The sequence below is a fragment of the Desmodus rotundus genome, chromosome 2 (genome assembly GCF_022682495.2).
Source record: "Desmodus rotundus isolate HL8 chromosome 2, HLdesRot8A.1, whole genome shotgun sequence".
Classification (NCBI taxonomy): Eukaryota; Metazoa; Chordata; class Mammalia; order Chiroptera; family Phyllostomidae; genus Desmodus; species Desmodus rotundus.
The window spans coordinates 52,007,876-52,031,191 of NC_071388.1; the positions used below are offsets into that span (position 1 = coordinate 52,007,876).

General features: G+C 36.4%; 1 protein-coding gene across 2 annotated transcripts in view; it reads left to right on the forward strand.

Moving 5' to 3' along the window:
• The window catches only part of PLS1 (plastin 1), a 93,743-nt gene that overhangs the window by 68,493 nt on the left and 1,934 nt on the right, over positions 1-23,316 (forward strand). For both annotated transcript variants that reach the window (XM_024556326.4, XM_024556327.4), the window contains exons 10-14: positions 647-842; positions 5,533-5,611; positions 9,405-9,519; positions 16,838-16,971; positions 17,428-17,551. In XM_024556326.4, the coding sequence (XP_024412094.2) occupies positions 647-842; positions 5,533-5,611; positions 9,405-9,519; positions 16,838-16,971; positions 17,428-17,551 (648 nt within the window). The remainder of the gene's footprint in view (positions 1-646; positions 843-5,532; positions 5,612-9,404; positions 9,520-16,837; positions 16,972-17,427; positions 17,552-23,316) is intronic.

A 23,316-nucleotide genomic window follows, 5' to 3' on the forward strand; every position in this document is an offset into this window, starting at 1 on the left:
TAATATTTTGTATTAAAATATAATATCTCAACTTGTTTTCATTGAGAAAAGAGTCTACTGAAAATATCATTCAGGCTAGAATGGGTGAGACGACTAAGCCTCGTAGCCAGAAGGAACTCTTAACCTACGGCCTTGATCAAGTTATCTATAATTTGATCACCAAGAGTTTCCCGGTACAGTATTTGATAGTTTTGTTCAGTGTTTCGGCAGTGAGGATGAATGTTACTCTGATCCCAGCAAGAAAACTGAGACTTATTTTTATTGACTTAAAAGAACTGGGGAAGTTGAGTTGGAATTCCTGCACATTCTGACCTTATTTTCAACTATTATTAGCTATATTTCCAGAACAGTAATTGCATATAAATATACAGGGTCCAGCGCAAATAATACCTGTTTTTATTACAAAATCTTTTATTACAAAATCATAAGCATGTAATTCTGTAATATAACAATATCACACTCAAGCACAACATGACATTTTAGGTGAAATGGTTAAATTAAAATTATAAATTCTTACACCCTTATTATTACCCTACCAATCACACTCAAGCAGGCATTACTTCTGCCAGACCCTGTATATATCTATAAAAAGCTATGCCAATCAAAAGTTTAATCCTGACCATTTTTATTTTATGTAATTATTTAGGAGAAAAATGACCTGAAGCGTGCTGGATTCATGCTTCAAGAAGCAGACAAACTGGGCTGCAGACAGTTTGTCACCCCTGCAGATGTGGTTTCGGGCAACTCTAAACTGAATTTAGCTTTTGTAGCTCATCTCTTTAACACATACCCCTGCCTACACAAGCCTGATAATAATGACATCGATATGGATTTATTGGAAGGTATGTTCTTTCTGGCTTTAATGGATTCACCATATGTCTCTTCTTATGGTATCGTTCTACTTCGCTGTCAGGGGTGGGGGAGTGTGGTGGGAGACGTACTTTACTGCGTGTAGGCATGTGCACCCATTAAAAAGTTCAAATTAAAGGAAGTGGTTGTTGGTTTTGGTTAAAACAGTGCTGGGGTAACTCTTACACTTGTCTGTCACTTCTCTGTAAGACGTTAGTGAAAACTATCGTACATTAAAAGAATTCTCTTTAATGACCACATAACATAACTCCACCACGAATACGGACAATGAATTATCTATTGGAAAAAATAATTATTTGTAGCTTTTCTCCTTTGAAAGCTACAGTTTGACTCTAGTATTGTTCTCTTTTAAATGTTTTTAGAGTACATGAAAAATTTACAATATTCATACTTGTCTTGTGTGTGGGCTATTGTTATCTGTCTCATAATTTATAATACTTTCCTATTTTGCTTCATGAAATGCAGATTTGACCCCTCCTAATGTAGGTACTGTATTTAGTACTTTCCTATACTCTATAAATATATTTGTTCTGAATGTTCTTTTTATTAGTATCATTTATTCTTTCTATCTGGGTTGATATTTATTTTTTGCATTGTTCATGCTGTGTTTTTTTTCAGTCTTAATATGCCTAAAGAACGCATGATGACAAGCGAGAAACACAAATGAAACTTACTTAGGATAACAGGGCAAGGCCTGGTTATGTAAATTCTCCACCTAATTTGCCTTCTATAGTGGTGGAATAGTGTAGTTGTTAACACAATTAGAAAACAATATTGACAATGGATTTCATGATTTGATGTTAAACCTTTATCCCTCTCCTATAAATAAACAAACTCGTTTTTTATTACAAGTAATCTTTGAAAGGACCCAGTTAGACTCTATTACATGGATTATTTTGTGTTATTTAGCTATGTTTCACTTACTGAATGTCATTGGAGCTTACAACATATGAATTATCATTAATGACAAATGCATTCTCAATATCTAGGTCTTTCTCCTCATCTGTTGTCCAGCCTCTCTTCTTTTCTTCTCCCACGCTCACCCTCTCATTCACATGCATACCAAAACCCACGTTAGTATCGACTGAAAGTCAGAACAGTGGCAGCTATGGTGGCAGTTGTCAGAGGTAGGGCCCATCCTAGAATATTCCCACTAGTGTCCCTGGTTTGGGGAAACGTAGTTCTCAAGTAGGGATTTCCTGGTGGGGAGAATTTGATGATTTGGTGTTCATTCGCTCACATCACCCACATTACTTACCCCTTTCTTCCCTAGTGAGAGAGAATGGAAAATTAGTTTCATTAACTTTTTCTCTTTGCTACAACCAGAGTTCCAATGTCTTTGTCACTTTATAATTACAGGGGTTTTTAAGTAATAAAAGAAGTTTCAGAGTTAACAGATATGTTCTTTGAGCCATATGATTAATTCAATTAACTCTTCCTGAGATCCAGTGAATTTATATCCAGTAAAATAGAGTAAGGTCTATCTTCTCTGTTTAGATAACTAAGGGGGAAGATAGATGATAGATTTTTCAGCAGAGAAACTTAGGATGAGAAATTAGAACTTTAAAAAAATTAAGGAAAAAGAAAGACTGTTAAGTTTTTAAGAGTCTGGAAAATTTCAAAATCCCTCTGTCTTACATTAGAAGGCATTGTTTAGAGTGGCATATTAAAAATGATCTGCTTTTTATAGTCACCAAATTCTTGCTAGATATCTTTTCCAACTTGCTCGTTCTCCTATTTTTAACGTTTGAATTCTTTTGCTAGTGTTCAGCATGCTTTTGGAATTTTTCAGTGTGAATCAGATTGCTAAATATTTCCATTAGTATTTACTATATTTATGTAAGAAGATACTGTGGGAAATATTTATCAATCATTTTTATTTAGAACTTCTGTATGTCCTGATACATCTGCCAAAATGTATTTGACTCTGTCATTGGAATTTTTTTCCTCTGTAAATTTGTTTATGGATCCTTGTGAAGTTTGAAGCTAGACCTCATCACATCCCATATTCATATATTAGTGTGTCCTCATTGGCAAAGAATTTTATCTATATGGAATTACAAAAATAAAAAAACACAACTGAATATTAAACCTTCATATGAAATTGAGCCAAATATATAGGCTATGTATAGAGAGACCATGTCAGAATTAATTTGTGGTGATGGAAAACACACAGGCCGTGGAGTTATACTTTGTTCAATCATGGTTCCACCATTAAATATCTGAGTGACCTCTATGAGCCTTGGTTTTCTCATATATAAAACAAGACTAATAATACTTATTTTGAAGTATTAAGAAGTAAGTTAAAATGACCTTTGATGAATGAAAGAGTTTAGTATACAATATGTGCTAAATAATGGTCAGATAGGGGAAGAAAATACAGTATATCACTTTAACACATTTAGTATTAAATATGTTAGTTCCTTTTCTTTCTTCTTAGTAGCCTATGTTTAATATATTTGTTACTTTTTCATGAAACTTTTCGGTTGCAGATGTCAGTTGGACCCTGAAAATGAAAAGAATATTTTATAGTTTTTTTGTATCTTTCACATCAGCAATTAAGATTTTACTTCTAAGATTGCTTTGGTCGTCTGCAGTGCAGACAGCGTGTCCAGTCCGGGATACACATGTTTTCGTGACGCTTTCCCTGGCTGCTGCACAAATGCTAATGCTGCTTTTGTTTACCAAGACAACTTGAGATGGTATTAAATAAATGCTCAATTTAAAAAATCTGTTTTACTTACCAGGTATTAAAAATTAACATAGTAATGGTGCAATTAGTTGAGAACAATAGGAAGAAATGAGAACCTCTGAAACTCACCAAACATAGTTAAACGTACAAGTTTAGTGTCCTTTTAAATATAATTCACTATATTATCAGGTTCAACAGACTTTAAATATTATTTTAATTAAAAATGAAACAATTGTTATGCTACTAATGTTTGTAATTTTACAATATAATTTGGATTTTCAGAAATGGAAATAATGTAAAAATTCTCTTATTACTGGACAAAATTTATATACAGCAAAATAAGAGATTGCAATAGAGAAACAACTAAAAAGTAAACCCAAGTCACATGCACCACGCTGTGGATTACAGTGTTTGTTATTGTGTCCCTGTGGGGAAAGTTCACATATTTTCTTTGCACCTGTTTAATAGCTCCTATAAAATAAGGCAGGAGTGGTTTCTAGAAGTAGTTAGTTTAACTCGGTTCTTTTAAAAAAGGGGTTTAAATAGGTTATTTATTACAAAGTGGTAGTGGCAGATACAACAGATTAATCAGGTACTTTTTATGTAGACAAATGCTGACAAAATTTAAGGAAGAAATTATATGGTTGTATAAATTAATAGAGCAAGAATTCAAACATTCTGGGAAAGCTGTGAGGTGATGGCAGTGAAAACCACATGAAAGTACAGAAGGCAGATCATTGCCTGAACTGTGGCACAAAACCCAGAATCCGTTAAGTTTTAAAGGTTTTGGGTTCTCCCCTGGGTGTACAGGCCTGTGACACCTGTGCACAGAGTCTGAAGATGACCGCTAGAACGGCTCTATAGAGTGGGCTCCTGGAGCCCCAGTGGTGGTAGATTTGTAGGCGAGATTGTCCTGGGAATCTCACATGACACAGAGTCCAGAGAGGGACTCGCACTTGCCTCTGGTTTAGAAGCGATGAGAAGTATACTATAAATGTTTCATTTTTTCAGGAATCTGATGATGAGATACAGGCTAGGCCATTCCATTGTCCCTTAACTTTGTCGGAAAACAAACAGCATTATTGTCACTTTGGACTATTTGTAATCCAGGGGATGACTAGAAGACAGAATTGGCAAGGAGAGCTCATATCTCTCTCTGCTCACTTCGTGTAACAGGATAGCCCTCGTTTTCCTTATAAATGAAATAAACACTGCTATGAAGGGAATCTCAGGGGGTTTAAGTAATCACAGGTCAAATAATGGTGCCTTCAGGAGTTTCTTCTTAAGGTGATCTTTGAGGTCTAGGGGCTTACTGTGATGAAATATGTCTTTCTCTTAGCACCCTGTGTGAGGGCTGTGACCCTTATGTATTTTCAATAGTGACAATATAAAATAACTCAAGGAGACTGTAAAATAAAATAGTTTTATTCCCTCATTACTTATTTTTATATTACCCATAAGCCTGCCTCTTGCATTGCTATTTGGTGTAGTTAAATGTGGGACTGTGTGCCCAGCCACTTTTCTGTGCAAAGCCCCACCTGTACAAATTTAGTAATACTGCTTTGAAAGAGGTGTAGCTTCTCTATTTCTGTTTAATATTCAGATTTTACCTTGACTGCTAAAAGATTTCCTTCTATTAATTTTTAGCCAATCCCTTTGCATGTAATTCTGCATATATGACTACATAGGTTTGTTTGTTACTTTTCTGGACAGAGAAACCCATGGCTCAGTAGTTCACAGACATCAAAGAACTCTAGATGGAAAATTTTAGGGCAAATAGAGGCTTTCTAGACAGAGGGGGGGAAAAGGGACTTTGGCAATAAGAGATTTTTTTTCCCTAAAAAATTTGTAGTACCGTAGGAACCATGGCAAAGTATGTATGGCCAGTTTGTACCTGCCTGAATGGTTTAAAATGTAGTTCTTGATTCCTTTTGACTTGAATCATCAGTGTGAACTTGTATCTACTCTAGGAGAGAGCAAAGAAGAGAGGACATTTCGAAACTGGATGAATTCCTTGGGGGTCAGCCCATACATTAATCATTTGTACAGGTAAATATTTTATTGTGTTTCAGCTTCATGACGAGCGTCCAGTTTTTCTAGTTTCAAACTACAGGGATCTTTACATGAGAACATTTTATAAAGATCACAGAATGCTGGGAATTGGCAATGGAATGGATTTTAAAAGAAGACTATTTTTTAAAAGATAGTATGAACTATGAGGGCTTATTCTGAGTCAGGGTCAGATAGCTAAAAGGACAAAAAACTTTGGGAAACAAACTCATTTCATGCTTGGACCCTTATCAGAAAATTGAGGGCATTCTTAGCAAAGCAGATTTCATAGCACTTTATGCATTCTTTCTTAGGCCTGATAGCCCGGGGACTTCCTCTTCCAGCACAGGGCTGCACCGCCCTCCAGCATTGCTTCCGCCTTAAGTCAGGCAGGGGAAGTAAGGCAGCCAAGAGATTAGGAGACTTATTACAGACAAAATGAGGACCTAGGCTATGTCAAAGCTGAGGGGTGAGGGTCCATCACTCCCTTTTTCTATAGTCCTCCAAGCCCTTCCCTGATGGCCACATCGAGACTGTGCCTCACTTAGGTCGTCCCTCCTTTGAGAAATCTTACCTGTCATTGGCTAAACAGTCATCTATCCAGGGCCAAGCAGGGTGAAGTAAAGGGGGCAGAGGTGGCGCCCCTACCGGGAAGATAAGCTTTGTCTCCTTAATGGCTTATGGTCCCAAGGTCTTTTACTCAGCCTTAGCCATGGGGGGTTATAGCTTCTGAAACCAGGCAGGGTAGTTCCCAACAATAAGTTATTTCCATTTTAACAGAGTAGAATAGTAATATATTATAAGTAGTTCTTATCATTATATCAATATTTTTCATTATTAGTCACATTCTATTTATTTTTGCCAAAACCTCAATTATACCATATTTTGTTCTATATATATATATATTTTTTTTTTAAGATTTTATTTGTTTTTAGAGAGAGAGAAGGGAGAGAGAAAGAGAGAGAGACATAAATGTGTGGTTGCCTCTCATGCACCCCTTAATGGGGACCTGGCCCACAACCCAGGCATCTGCCCTGACTGGGAATCAAACCGGTGACCCTTTGGTTCACATGCCGGTGCTCAGTCCTCTGAGCCACACCAGTCATGGCTGTTGTGTATATTTTTTTCTAATTTGTAGAAATAACTTGCTTTCCCTCATTGTTATAATTTATTGTTTCTTTCTTAGAAATGATAATACATTATTAACTTTGGTAGGACTAAGAAAATGTTTTACTGAATCATTTCCTGTGCTCTCTGGTAGTGCTAATGAAAATGGGTCTTTCTAGGTGTGGTTGAGAAGGAAATCTTCCCACTTTCTTTTTTACAGGATCTACCATCCTGGCTTCAAAAATGCAAAAGAACTAAACAATAGCTAGTTACATATTTTTAAGAAAAAAGGCCTAATTAACTAAACGTGTTGATAATTTGCGCACCCAAGAAAATGCCTTAATAAACATTAACTAATTATTTAAATCTGAACTGAAGATTAATGCCACAAAAGACCAAGTTCACTGGCTAATTAAGGATTTATGATGGAGTAATATCTTCTTCTTGGTGTATATTCAAAATATTATTGAAAATCTAACACCAGTAGAGCTTTATTATGGTAACTGGTTTTGATGTGATAGACTCATATTTGATAAACTCTTAAGGGTATGTAAAGTCCAGCTGAATGACAAGAGACACACGGCATTTGGACTGGAACTCCTGTCCTAGTGCAGGGCAGTAAAAGACTCAAATGCTGGAAGCGAGGGGCAACTAGATCTTTACGGACATTTGAAAGAATGTCTATAATATATAATTGAGAGAAAAGAATAACAGGTCTAGTGTGATCCTATTTTTATTTTAAAATTGGGTGTATACATATTTGTATATGAATTATGAATTTTTTAGTTTAGAGGGATAAATACCAAACTATAACCTGTGTGGTAGCACTTGAGTATAGTGAGGAAACTTATTTTTAATCTTAGTAACTTAAGTATAGTATTTTGTTTTGTTTTACAATGAGTATGTATTTCTATTTTGATTAAAAAGTCAATTTAAAACCAGGGGATTAAGATTTGTTGAAATGCATGGTAACTTGTTCATAAATGTCAAGAACACTAGAGTTCTCTATGGTTGACAGTAGAGAGGAGAATTGACCAAATTTTTTAAAGATTTTTTGTAGTTAGATCCTGAAATGCTAACACAAGGCTTATAGGCATATGTAACTTTTTCTTGGGAAAGGGAATTCAAAAAATTCTCAAAAGTAATACAACCTTAAAGAGAACCACTGTGTGTAGAAAAACAATAGCTAGAGGTTCAGTTGCCACCAGAACCACATGTCCATGAATTTGTGCCTGGCTCATATTCCTAAACCCAGTAAGTGATTCCAGTACCCTATCTACAGTATATGAAATGCAAACTAGACCAAAGCATTAGAATAATGTAGATTGATCTTAATGGAAAGTTCTCTCATCTAAACAAGTTATTAAATATATTTTAAGAACTATTAGCCCTAGAATTTTTCTGTGACAAGTTGGTTCTGGGGCACATCTTGAATTCTCTGGAAGTCATTTTAACTCTCTTGGTTTCAGTTTCCCTATTTGCAAAACACGAATAATAATAATACCAGACTATGTAGAAATAAGAGTGAAATCATTTAAAATAAAAAAGAAAAATTCATGAAATAGATGAGATTCCAGAAACTATACAAATACTTTAGTGATTTTTTAATGCAAAATTTTTAATGTGTTCATAGGTAACCTAGTCAGCTCTTAATTATATTCATAATAGACTTTCTCCCTCCATCGCTCAGCAAGGGCCAAGCTCCTTCACTGGCATATGGTGTGTGCTCAGAGATGCAAAGTAACTTTAATATGAATCTTAGCTAAACATAACTCAGCGAACAAGCTGTTGAGAGAGAAAAGCCACATTATACAGTCGTATATAGCAAGTTTAAGATCAGTTGCTATTTTTTTGTGTCTTTAGCATACAGAACTGAAAACAGACTCAATAGACATAATTTGAGCACCTCAGGAGAACATGTTTTTCTGAATCCAAAGTAGTGCTAATTCTTACTTCAGTAACTCCTACTTGCTCATAAATTCCTTCCACTTAACCCTCATTATTTAACACAAACAGCTGCCTACTGTGTAGCTATTGTGATTTTTATGCAGTCATTTAAAAAAATTTAAAAGTCACTACATAAGCACTATATGAACTCCATTCCCAATGTAGAAGTTTCAGGAAATAAGTATGTAGACTAAAATAAAGCGTGATAACCTATCCCTAACCCTTCCCATATTCCTTTTTTTCTGGCCCAGAGATAATCACTGTTAACAGCCCGTAGCACATTTAGGTTTTTAAATGCTCTCAATTTTGAAAATAAATTTGAGAAACAAACTATGCAGTGTTCTGCTAGTTGCTTTTTTAATCATAATATGTCTTGTAAAACTTTTCATGTTAGGACATAGAAATCTGCCCCATTATGTCTAATGGTGGCCCAGGAGTCCATGGTATGGATCATTTATTCAGCAGCCCTCTACTGCCAGGTCTTTAAGTCATTCTCAAGTTTATAAATATATGGCAATGAATGTCCTTGTACATGTATAGGTCTGTAAAGATTTATGAAAAATTTTTGGACAGTTTTTTAGATTAGAAGTTCTGGGCCAAATGATGTATCCTATCCTTCTTTAAGCCTTAAATGACTGTTTTGTATTTTTAAAGACATAAGCCCATTTCCAGTGTGCCTAATAAAATTAGGTAATACCAACTTTTCCTCTGCCCTCACCTTCTTTCCCTCCTGTTTTAGTGATCTCGCAGATGCTTTAGTGATCTTCCAGCTCTATGATATGATCCGCGTGCCGGTCAACTGGAGCCATGTTAACAAACCTCCTTATCCTGCCCTTGGAGGGAACATGAAGAAGGTGAGTGAAATAATGTTGTTATTGTTCCGCTGTAAAACAGAAGATTTAGAGTTCTTTCAAAGCTTAGTAAAGTGTGATCTCTCCCCACAGTTCTGATTCAAACCAAATGTGTTAAGCTGAATAGCCTTTTTTTCTTTTTTTTAAAATTTTTATTGTTATTCAGTTACAGTTGTCTGCTTTTTCTCCCCATCCCTCCACCCCACCCCAGCCAAACCCACCTCCCTCCCCCCCTCCCCCCTCCCCCTTGATTTTGTCCTTGTGTCCTTTATAGTAGTTCCTGTAATCCCCTCTCTCCACTGTCCCCTCTCCACTCCCCTCTGGCTATTGTTAGATTGTTCTTAACTTCAATGTCTCTGGTTATATTTTGTTTGCTTTTTTCTTTTGTTGATTATGTTCCAGTTAAAGGTGAGATCATATGGTATTTGTCCCTCACCTCTTGGCTTATTTCACTTAGCATAATGCTCTCCAGTTCCATCCATGCTGTTGCAAAGGGTATAAGGCTGAATAGCCTTTTAACAAGTGTGCTTTAATAAATGTTTGAAAGGATGAAGTTTCCCCAGTCAGAGACGATTTATATACCCGTTTTTCTCTTTAGCAAGTTGTAGTACTTAATGTTCTTTGAGATGCATCATAAATGCATTACTATTTTATAATTGCCAGAACTTACCAAATTTTTACTGGTTTTTTGTTGACATTTTTCAACATACATTTATTGAATACTTGTACAGGGCAGTGCAAGATATAAAATAGTACAAGCATGGAGCTGGTCTGCAGGAAGCCCTGAGGAAGTTCGGGAGATATGTGTATAACTAAGGTGCAGCACAGTGTACACCAAAGTGAATATTATGACTTCTAAGGAATAAAAGGCTGCAGGCTACATGTATCATGAGAGGGTTCATGCAGGAGGTGGTTTTTGAGTTAGCCTTTGAGAAAGGATAGAATTTTGTCAAGAGACTTCTAAACTTATGTGTACAAAAATAAATACCATAAGCAAAATTAAAAAGCAAACAGGAATAATAAACTTGGAGACATATAGCAATAAATATGGCTAATATCCTTAATATGTTAATAATACATTAATAATATGTTAATATCCTTAACCTAAATAGTTTATACAAATCAACTTCTAAAATGTGATTGCTATTACTAAAATTATAATAGTAGAATAGTAAAGTGGACAATATGAATGAATAATTTACAGAAAAAGAACAATGGATAAAACACAAGAAACGCAATTTGAAATAAGAAACAGTTGGATTGTACTGCATTCACTGTTAGAGGAAATGTTCATTGTATAATCTTTCTAGGTTCAGTTTGGTAATACATATTAGTAATCTTCAAAAAGTCCTTTGATTGAATAATTTCGCTTACTGGGACTGCCGGTCAAGATGGCAGCATAGGCAGACATGGCTCGCCTCTTTGCACAGCCATATCAAAATTACAACTAAAATATAGAACAACCATTACTCAGAACCATCAGAAATCGAGTTGAATGGAAGTCTGACAACTACGGAATTAAAGAAACCACATCCATCCAGCCAAGTAGGAGAGGTGCAGACATGGAATGGGCTAGCCCCACACCCATGTGTTGTGAATAAAAATTTGGAAGGGATATCTTGGGAGTGAGGAGTCCCAGCTTCCCCCCAGCCCAGGGTTCCAGTGCCAGGAAGATAAGCCCCTACAACTTCTGACTACAAAAACCAGTGAGAATTGAGTTGGTGGAAGAAACTTATGGAGCCCCAAGCAGTTCCTCTGCCAAGAACCCACATATGGAATCACCTACTCAGACTCACTCCCTCTGAGCTCCAGCAGTGGGTTAGCACCTCAAAAGGCACCAGTGGCATAGAGGGAGAAACTGAAGTGTCTGGCATCAAAACAAGTAGAGGCCATTGTCCTTTTATTAAATCTTCCCCCTACAGAGCCAGCAAGCTGGCTAACACTGTTTGACCCACCTCGGAGATCCCCAGAGACTCCCCCCAACCCAACTTACCAGCCCACCCAAGCTGCTTTTCCATATGAATGTCTGGTCTTGACTTATGCTGCACAACTTCCTAAATCCTCTCAAACAATCAACTGCTGGCCTTAGTGAGTGCCAGTTCAGCACTAACAGTAGCCAGTCTAGAGTCACAGCTTGGCTTTGCCTGGGAATCTCCAAGTCCAGCACATGTAGCAGCCATCTCAGATTGTTTTATAGCTAAGGCAGGGTGGCCCCAGATAAAACACAGGTGGGAGCTGACCTTAGCACGTACCACCCAGGAAACCTTAGGGCCAGCACACCCAGTGGACAGCTACAGACCACTTTGGAGCACCATCATCCTGCCTCTGCACAGCTGATTCTCCATGGAGAGCAGAGGTTGGTGATCAGTGGTCACAGCCAATCCTTGCAGCTGACTGGCCTGGGTAAATACCTCCCATTGACCTGCCAATGACAACCAAGGCTCAACTACAAGAAGAGGGTGTACTCAGCCCTACACACAAAGGGTGCACCTCAAGTACCCAGCTTGGGTGATAGGGAAGGCTGTGCCACCGGACCCTACAGGATACCTGCTACAATTGGCCACACTACCAAGACACAGAGTCAAAGCAGCTCTACATAATACATAGAGACAAACACAGGGAGGCTGCCAAAGTGAGAGTAAGAAAATGGCCCAAATTAAGGAACAGATCAAAACTCCAGAAAAAGAGCTCAATAAAATGGAGGTAAGAAATCTATCAGATGCAGAGTTCAGAACACTGGTTATAAGGATGCTGAAGGAACTTAGTGAGGATCTCAGCAGTATTAAAAAGATTGTCAGAAATGAAGGATACACTAATTGAAATAAAGAACAATGTACAGTGAAACAACAGTAGAGTGGGTGAAGCTGAGAATCAAATCAAATGTTATGGAACATAAGGAAGCAAAAAAAACAATCAGAACAAGAAGAAGAATAAAGAATCCAAAAAATACAGATAGTATAAGCAGCCTCTGGGACAACTGCAACAGGTCCAACATTTGCATCATGGGGGTGCCAGAAAGAGAAGAGAAAGCAAGATATTGGAAATCTATTTAAAAAAGTAATGAAAGAAAACTTCGCTAATTTGGTGAAGGAAATAGACATGCAAGTCCAGGAAGCCCAGAGAGTCCCAAACAAGATGGATACAAAGAGGCCCACTCCAAGACACATCTTAATTAAAATGCCTAAAGGTAAAGATAAGGAGAGAATCTTGAAAGCAGCAAAAGAAAAGCAGTTACTTACCTACAGGGGAGTTCCCATAAGACTATCACCTGATTTCTCAAAAGAATCTTTGTAGGTTAGAAGGGATTGGCAAGAAATATTCAAAGTCATGAAAAGCAGGGATTTACAGCCAAGATTGCTTTACCCAGCAAAGCAATCATTTGGAATCAAAGGGCAGATGAAGAGCTTCCCAGACAGGAAAAAACTAAAGGAGTTCATCATCACCAAACCATTATGTGAAATGTTAAAGGGACTTTATTGTCAATAAATACAAATCTACCTACAATTGAATCTGAAAAACAAACTAAGCAAACAAGAAGATCAGAGACAGAATCATGGATACAGAGAAAGTTTTGATGGTTGCCAGGTGGGAAAGGTGTTTGGGGGAATGGGTGAAGAGGTTAGGGAATTAAGCAGTATAAAAGGGTAGTTACAGAATAGCCATGGGGATGTAAAGTACAGTATAGGAAATGGAGTAGCCAAAGAACTCACATGCATGACCTATGCACATGAACAGTTGTAGGGGGATTGCCTTAGGGAGTGGAGGCTACTGAGTAGAGGGGGGCAAAGGGGAAAAACTGGGACAACTGTAATAGCATAATCAATAAAATATAATTTTAAAAAAATAATAATATTGAGCCTGGGCTGGTATGACTCATTTGGTTAGGCATTGTCCCACAAAGCAAAAACTGGCTGCTTGAGAAAATTTTTTTTTCCCCTTATTACCTAACCTGATGCAATAATGAAAAAGACAGGAAGTTGTGTGCCAAAGTACTCTTAGCAATATTTACAAAGCAAAAAATCAAAACAATTTAGGTGTTCCATAGTGGGTTAATAAAAAGGATATGCCCCTAGGTGAGGTAGAGTGTACTATTAAAAATAGCATTTTAAGCCCTGGCTGCGTTGGCTGAGTGGATTGAGTGCTGGTCTGTGAACCAAGGGGTCACTGATTCGATTTCCCGGCCTGGGTTACAGGGCAGGTTCCTGGGGCGGGGCGTGTGGGAAGCAACCATATATTGATGTTTCTCTCCCTCTCTTTCTCCCTCCCTTCCCCTCTCTCTAAAAAGAAATAAAATCTTTTTGAAAAATGGCATTTTAAGTATTTTACTAATAGTGACATGGAAATGAGCAGGGTACAAAATGGCATATATGCATACAAATCTGTTTAAAATATACATAGACATGCATTCCAAAATGAAATCTATTCTTCACATCTCTAGAATGAATCTGCATTTGCAGACTTTATACTTTTAAAAAACTTTTCAAAAATAAGGCAAAAGGAAATGCATCAGGATATTAAAATTAGTAAATTAAGTAGTATGATTATAAGAGGCTTATATTCATATTTTTCAATATATCTAGTGGTTGGACATACCTACGTTTTAAATTTTATTTGCTTTGTCTACAATTCTAATCATGGAAGTAGAATTCAGAAAAATTTGTTAACTAATTTCATAAAAGGTTTTTCAGTTTTTCAGGTGCAAATTGTAATAGGAAAACAAAAATTAAACCAGTCATCGCACCTGGAATTTTTTGTTAATTATAAGATGTCACAAATGAATCATAGGTAGAGTGCTTCTTTTTAACAAATGCCAGTTGTTTATAGAATGAAGCATAAGACTTGAAATAAATTCAAGATGTTTAAAAAAGCAGCAGTATTTCCATGACCCAGTGTCACAGGCACTTATCTTATGGACTTTGTACATTGATCACCAGATATCACTTTGCCTCATATGTGAAGTTAATAGGGCTGCACCACTTAAATAGTCTTTCTTCATTATTTCCTCAGTGTTGTTTTCCTCCACTTGGAACCCTGTATCCCATTATGTGATTTTTCTCACTTTCCAAATGATCTAAGCTTTACTTTTGTTCAAAGTATTTGAAGTGCTTGGTAATCATTTCTTCCATTAACACTGTGAGACTGCACCCTCCATTTTTTCCCTTTTGTTGTATTCATTCTTATCTTTTACAAGCTCCTCGTCTTGTAGCCTGACAGCTTTAGGAATTTCTAAGTCCCAGTTCTTGCCCAGTGCTCTGAACTTTGTGCATTTACATTCTCAAGGAGTAGATTCATTTCTAAAGTGTTAACTACTACCATAAACATGGCTTACCTCTAGGAAACCGATTCCTTATTCTTCCTTTAGTTTTGTGTCTTTTTAGAGCTTAAGTGCTTTGCCAAATTTAGAATCAAATGTGGTCAAAAAGTCCTGGCCAGGTGGCTCAGTTGTTTGGAGCATTATCTCATGCATTGAAAGGCTGAGGGTTCAATTCCTGCTCAGGCAAATAGCTTGGCTGCGGGTTTGAAACCCTGGTCAAGGTGTGGGGGATGCAACCAATCCATGTTTCTCTCTCACATGAACTTTCTCTCTCTCTCTCTCTCTCCCCCTCCTTCTCTCCCCTCCCTCCTTCCTTTCCTCTCCCTCTTTCTCTCCCCCTAGAACACATCTTTCCCTTATGCTAGCATTCATTTCCATTTTTCCTTTCAGTGCTTGTCATATCTAGTACCTTAGGTCTCTAGACTAGCAGCTCTTACCTGCTTTCTGACCATTATCCCTCTCAGGAATTTTGGTCAAACTATAAAACAAATGGCCTTTCATTGCAACATGTTTTGTATTTAAGTGATTATTATGATTTGCTAGAAAATTTTCCTAAGGAAATGGATGTCATTGGAAAACATGCTGGGTGTTATCTCTCCCATCCACACTGTTACATCATCAGAGTTCTGACGCTGTTTTCCATAAATTAGGGGTCTGTTCCATTGTTTTCTGATCTGTGCATTTCTATAGCACATACTCCTAGTAGGCAGACTAAATTGCTAGTGTCATATGACTACTAGGAAAAATAAAGAATATTGGAATATTATTTATTTCTCTATTTTAAGAAAATGAATACATATGAAAGATTTTATTTGACTTATTAAGGGAACAAAGCAGATATTACAGCAGGTTCAAAAGATTTTTTTGCATTTTTATTTGTTTTACACTGACCTTTGAGAATTTGAATTCTCTTTTTTAAAGAATAATACCCATTTATTTATGCAAATTCTGTTATTGGGTGGCCCCTTTCTCACCTTTTCTGGAAATATTTTTTATTCTTAGAAATATGTTTCTGTGTATCCTAGATTGAATAGTTTTGTAATGAGGCCTCAACTAATTTGGTAAAGAAAATCAGGAGACACCAGTTATGCTATTTTTCTTAACTAAAATTTACTTTATTCTAAAAACTATTAAGTAGTTTTTATTACTGGTGATATATTACAGGATTACAAGAGCTTATAATTTTGGTGGAGATAAAATACTCAAATACATAGAAATTATATGTATATATGTAAATCATATATATGTATAAATAATTTACTTGGGGTTCATGCATCAGATTCTTACTATAGGCAGGGTGCTGTGCTGGGTGCTGGGCTGGGGTGGGGAGGGTATGATATAGACTTGTACACAGTTTTTGCCCTTTAAAAGGAGCTTTGCTGTGGTTGGCAAAAGAAAGTACATAAAATGCTAAGTTAACTACATGATGGTTCATAAGCATTACAAAATGAGTATTATCGGGAGTTCAAACTAGGGTTAGATTATTATCAGCTGGTACAGTTAAGATTAAGCCTTTGTTGAAGAAAGTGGGCTAAAAGTGGAATTTCAGAGGATGAGTAAGATCTAGATAAAAAATATTGGAGATGATGTTATACTGTTAATGAAATAATTTCTTCTCTATTCCTTAATTTTAAGTTTAGACAGAACTGTATTTATTACCTCTATTAATGGCATTCAGGGAACTTAGGTTTTTAGTCATAGATTTGCCACTAACAAGCTGGGTAATCTTGGACAGTCAAGACTTTTAAGGTAAGAGAGGATCTTAAAACTTTCCAGCCAGTTGTTTATCTAGGTTAACCCCTCAGTGCTTTGGATATCTTCAACTTCAACTATAAAGTTGGAATAATTATTTTCTTAATTCCACAGGGTTATTATGAAATGAAATTCTGTGATATAAATTTAAGGGGTCACCATAGTTGTCTTACAGATGACTGAACTAAGTACGCAGATTCAAGAGATGTATCTTTTAAAATTTGTTTTTATACCAACACTTTTACTTATGCATAGATTGAAAACTGTAACTATGCAGTGGACCTGGGGAAGAATAAGGCCAACTTCTCCCTGGTTGGCATCGCTGGGCAGGACCTGAATGAGGGGAATGCAACACTGACTCTGGCGCTGGTGTGGCAGCTAATGAGAAGGTAAGGGCTGATATGTTTATAGTAACACCGTGAGTTTGCTTCCACACACCATTTGAACTAAAATTTTAGTTCATTTGGAAGAATAACAAACAGAAGAAATATACTATGAAAATATTAATTGTTAAATGATTTACTTTTGACAGTATATTCTTTGCAAATAATTCTTCATTTTAAAAGTGGATAAATCTCTAGGAACAATCACTTTTTTTAATGTCTCTTAAAAACTGCTTTGTGAGGAGTTGTTTTAATTTTTTTTAAATACCATATCATAGTTTTTGTTTCTGATTACTGAGCTTCGTAACTTTGGAATGTAACTAAGTGCAAATACCAGACTATAATTAGAAATATTTATTAGAACTGAAATATTTCTTACATATTTATCTAAATATTGATATAAATGATGTGGGGGCAAATGTCACCCCTTTCAGTCTCAAATATACATCTTTTCTGTTACAGGTACACATTGAATGTGTTATCAGATCTTGGAGAAGGTGAAAAAGTAAATGATGAAATTATAATTAAATGGGTCAATCAGACTCTTAAAAGTGCACACAAAAATACTTCTATTTCCAGCTTCAAGGTAATCAAAAGCTATTTAAAAATTTTTTTGTTCATAAATTAAGTCTAGGAAGAAATTTTTATGGGGAATTACATTGGTTTAGGTTCAGAACTACATTAATCTATATCTCAGGTCCACAATTTGTAAGCTTAGGCATACTGATTATTTGGTACGTGTAAATCAAAAGCATACAGTTTGAATTCTTAGGTTTTCGATTGGTTATCTTATTGAGTGTAAATGCAGGTTAATATTATCAGACTCTGATCATCTAATCTTAAAAAAGAAATAGAATAGAGCCAAAAATTCAACTGTCAGATGAAAAAGATAGCTAAAAACCCATTGTTTCTATAGGACCTATAATGTTTTGTGCTCCCTAGCAGCAATCTCAGAATTCTATTGACATCATTTCCAAGGCATAACAGAGCCAGCCAAACGGATTCAAGTGGGCATTGAGAAAACTGGTAGGAAAAAAAAAATCTTGTCATGTGGCTTCATAATGGCACCTAACACTCACTTCCAAGCATTTGTGGATAATTCATAAAGCATTCAAAATGTAATTTGCACATACACACCCACTAATTTCATGCATCTTCATTGTTTCGCTTTTGCATGCAAGCTGATGTTAGCTACAACTGAGCATGTCTGCTTATACACATTCATTCTGTGAGCCTTGTGTTTGCGATTTCATTATAAGTGAAAAATCAGCAATTTGTATTTTTTAGTGAAATAAGAGTGCAGACAGATGAATCTCTAAGTTCTCCTAAGAGTTATCTACCCATCTTTATTCTCATCTTGGCCTCTGCTCATATGTTTAACAACATTGTAGAGCAGAAGAAATATCAGAAATTGATAGATTTTATCTTCTCATCTTTACTGAAAACTGAGTCCCATGTTGTTTTAACAGGACATCTGGATGTTGGCAGAGATGTTGCCTGAGTCCTAGTTCAAGTGTGTTTTTTCTTTAACATCATGGAAGGAACTAATGATATTGAGTGTTTAATGTTGCTTATTAAAAAAAATATGAACATATCAGTCCATGGTATGTCTTTGTATATTTTAGACATAAAACACAACTTAAACATGTACAACAGGAAAGGGAACATACAAAATTCTCTAATTGACAGTTATTAAAATTGCTTTATTGAATTATATGCATTTGTATATTTGTGAAAAATTTTAAGCATGTGTGTAATTAAATACAATGAGAAAATATTTAGGAATAAATTAATACATATTTATTGAGCTCTTACTACTAGCCACATTTCTAAGCAAAGAAGAAGACATAGAGTATAAGAAATTAACTTGGCCCTCAGAGCATTCACCATTTATTTGAAAGACAAATTTGTATAACTCAGAAGGAAATGATACTACAAAATAAATGATAAATATCAAAGAATTAATGCAACTAATATTATGGATAAATCTAATTGATTGTTTCCTAGTGAATGGTCCAAGTGAAGTGAAGAGTGATAGAGAAAGTTGAATTTGATTTGAGCACCATAGAGAGAAGGAATTTGAATTTGTGGAGAACAAGAGGGGTGTTACAAGCTACAAGGGGTGTGTCTTGAATAAAGGCAAGTCCAAGAAGGTTAGAAGAAATACTTTGGCTAGAGAGTGGTTCCTAAGGGATATAGTGCAAGATTTAGCCTGGGCTAATACTGTAGAGGAATCTGGCCTTAATACAGGATGTTGGAAAGGTCAGTCATATAGGAAGAGTGACTGTTGTAGGAATACTGTTCTGAAAGTGGTAAGCAGGATGTGTTGGAGGAAGAATGGTTCAAATCCAAGGACAGTGCATAGGAAGCTGAAGCTAATAGACAAGGTGTGAAGTGAAGGATCTGGAGTCAGGGGTAGGCACTGAGAATGTTAAGAATGAAGAGTTATTTGCTGTTGTAAAAGAAGAAGTAGGATTTGGCTGCTTGATTTAGGGAAGCACAGGAGAGAGAGGAGTAAAAAAAAAGTCTTGATTTGGAGCCTGGGTAAATGGAAAACACGATAACAGAAATGGGGTTTTCATGAGGTGCAGCTGCCTTCTGGAATGAAGATGGATTCAGTTTCACGTTTGTTGCATTTGGTAATTTTCAGGAAGTGAGGAGTTGGATGGAAGGAAATACAAAACTGGGAATACAGACTTGGGGATCAGTTGAATAGAAGAGATAGTTGAAAAATGGGAGTACACAAACCCTTTAAGGGAGAGGACTCACCAAAAAAAGTAGCCTTGAGTATGGTTTCGCTTAAAAGTGAGGTGGCAGAAACATACTGCAAAAGCAGTTGGCATTTAGTAGGTGCTTGATAGTAAAACCTTTAGAGAGTATACATAGTTAAGAAACGTGTCAGTGAATGCTGAAATACAGTTGGGGTGGGAGGTTTTTTCTAAATATAAGAAGGCATATTTGAGAGCTATAAATGGTACTAGTAAGAACGTATTAATCATAATTAAGGCTGCGCTGTACCTAGAAATTTGAGAAAAGACAGATTTACCCTTTTACCAGCAAGGTAATTTTCCTCACCAAGAATATAGGGAGGTGGTGTGTCAGCCAATAATAATAATCGTGATTACCATTTATTGAGTCTTATGTGTCACTATGCTAAGTATTTTACACATTATTGTTTCTTTTTTCCCCTCAACTCTATAAGCAAAAAGATGAGCACTAGAAAAATTAAATAACTTGTCCACGGTCATATGTCCATGAAGAAGAATCGCTGGTTTCACACCCAGATATGTCTAGCTGCAGGATGAAAAGCCAAGCGATGGTGTTCTCGGCCCCGGGCCTGGCATGGCTCAGCCACTTATTAGCTGTGTGGCATATTGCTCATTCATTCCATAAATGCGAGGGTGATCAAAAGTAGGCAGCTGCATTGTGACATTCTTCTGAGTTAATAAAACTACTGTAATAATCATAACCTGCATGTCTTTTTCTATACAAACAACTGTAAACCTACTTTTGCCATCCCCTGTATTCAAAGCTTACCCTGTGTCAGGTTCTTTGCTAGTCACAGTAGCTACATGACGCCCTCAAAGGGCTCACTCTTCAGGGAAGGAGGCAAATAAGAAAGCTGGAATCTTACGGGGTGTCAGTAATACTATAGAAATCAGCTAAGTGAAGCACAGGAGAAGGGCGTGTGTTATACAGAAACCTTAGCCATTTATACTAACAGCTGATCTACATCTCTTGATGAATAAAGCTGAATTTACTTGTTGCTCATCATTTAGTAGCTGGGTGACCTTGGGAAACTTACTAATTTCTCTGTGCCTCAGTTTTCCCATATTTAAAGTGGAGATATTAATAGTACCTATCTCCTGAGTTTGTTGTCAAACTAAGTAAGTTAACAAATATAAAGTAGTCAGTAGTACATGGCACATATTAAGGGCTCAGTAAGTGGGGCTTCCTAAGCTCTTGGTACTGCCAATATATCAGAGGGCATCACATGCTGAAAGGTTCCTGCAGGCTTTTTAGGGAACTCTGGCAGCCACATCATTTCCCCCCACTTTGACTTTCAGAAATGACCGGAAGAACAATGGAATGAAATGCTCTAATAGGAATGTATATCAAATTAAGAAAAAAGAGATGGTATAATTCATTATCTTGAAAAATCTAGCCAAACTCTGGGCTAGTTGTCTTTAAGATGCTACAAATTCATTTTATTTAGGTAGTTTCTTTATGAGTAAGTTAAGGATTGTGGAAGGAGAATGATGAAAATACATTTTTGTACTAAACTAAGGGTTTTACTGTAACCCCTACTCCTTTGCAAAAGTAAAATGTTTTTCATCGATAATATACGAATCAAAGGCATTAGAAGATAGGCCTGTTTTCTTGGAAGTAGGAAATAATGGATCTCATATAATCTTTAAAACTTAAGTTTTCATTCAACTCAATGAAGTTTTCCTAAAACGATCTCAGGGAAGTAGGTGGGAGAATCCTTGCTTCCTATATTTAAGTGAAGAAATATTTAAAATAGCACAAAGAGTATAAACGTCCAGCTGTAAGATTAATAAAATCTGAGGATCTAGTGTATAAAATGGTGACCATAGTTAACAACTATATTGTATAGTTGAAATTTGCTAAGAGAGTAGAACTTATATGTTTTCATCATACATATAAAAATACATATGTAAGTATATGAGGTGATGGATGTGTTAATTAACTAGATGGGAGGAGTCTTTTCAGAATGTGTATTATCAAGACACTTTAAATGTCTCACAACTTTGTCAGTTTCACCTCAGTAAAGCTGAGAAACAGAATAAAACAAATGAACAATTTTCTCCCAACTTAAAAAACCTCTTACAAATATGTCAGTAAATAATCAAAATATAGCACAATTAAGACACTTGTCTGTTTTTGAATCACCACAAAAATATTACGAAAAGCAAGTGCATAAAATTAAGTTTATTATAGTTACATTGATGTTAAGTTTAATTTTAGAAAATATAATGGTGTACATCTAGAAAGCTTATTAAAAATGTGAATTCCTAGCCTCATCCACAGACTCATTAATTTGAGCATAGGGATAAATTTATGCTTTTAACAAGCACCTCCGATGATTTTCATGTAGGTGGTCTGCAGACTACACGTTGAAAAAACAGCTGTGAGAAGATGCCAAAAATACCAAATCCCAATTAGCAGCATGAGACAGACTGAAAGACGCTAATTATTTGTACCCCTCTACTTCTACCCCCCTCAGATGTTTCATGTAATGAACATTCCTGAAAATGAAGAATATAAATTTTTCTAACATTAATAAATGCAGTGAATCGTAGGTCATGGCCCCAAGAGAGCAACCTATTACTCTACTTCAATGTTTGATCAAATATGAATTAAGAACAACATTTGGCTAGGAACTGTACTGGATGGTTTCACTTATATTATCTTAATATTCCTAGGAATCCTGTGACTTTTCCATTGTAGTAATTAGGAAAGTGTTTTGGCTTCAAGTAACAGAAACCCCATTTAAAGTGCTTTAAATCAAAAGAAAAGTTACAGAACAATAGCAGAAATCCAGAGGCGGAGAATAGACTTCAGGGTTGGCGGAGCTAGTAATTGAAGTATGTCCTTCAGGACTCAGGTTTTTGTCCATCGCTGCTTTGCCATCTAAACTGCCATGTTTACCCTAACGCTGGTTCTCCTCTTGGTTACAGGATCGCTTGTGATAACAGGCTTTATCCTGTCATTCACATCTAAGAGGAGGGATTGCTGGCTTTCCATGACTCTTCTGAATAGGAAGGGCCTTGCATTAAATTAAATCAGGCCCGAATGAAATTAACGTGGCTTAGACTCTGTATGACTTAGACCAGTGTTTTTCAAACTGTTTTTCATTATTGTTCACCCAAGAAGTCTTTTTAGACATTTTCTTCCCAAACACTCCTCCCCCATGAAATTTTAACAACATAGATGTTACTGAATGTCATCTGTATACATAAAAAGAGTAACTTGATCACCCCACCCTCAGAATTCATGAGGGTGACACCCTAGACCAGGGGTGTCAAACTCATTTTCACCAGGGGCCACATCAGCCTCGCGGTTGCCTCCAAAGGGCCAAAATAATTTTAGGACTGTATACATGTAATACTCCTTAACTGTTAAGGAGTTGAAATTACATTTGGCTCTTTGAAGGCAACCACGAGGCTGATGTGGCCCCCAGTGAAAATGACTTTGACACCCTGGCCTAGACTAATTCAGGACACCCCTGGGGGTGTGGAGGGAGTCAGCTTTCCTTGGAGCACATATCCATGTGTGGGAAGTGTGGATACAGAGCAAAAATGGGAATTTTACTAGGCTGGAGAAAGT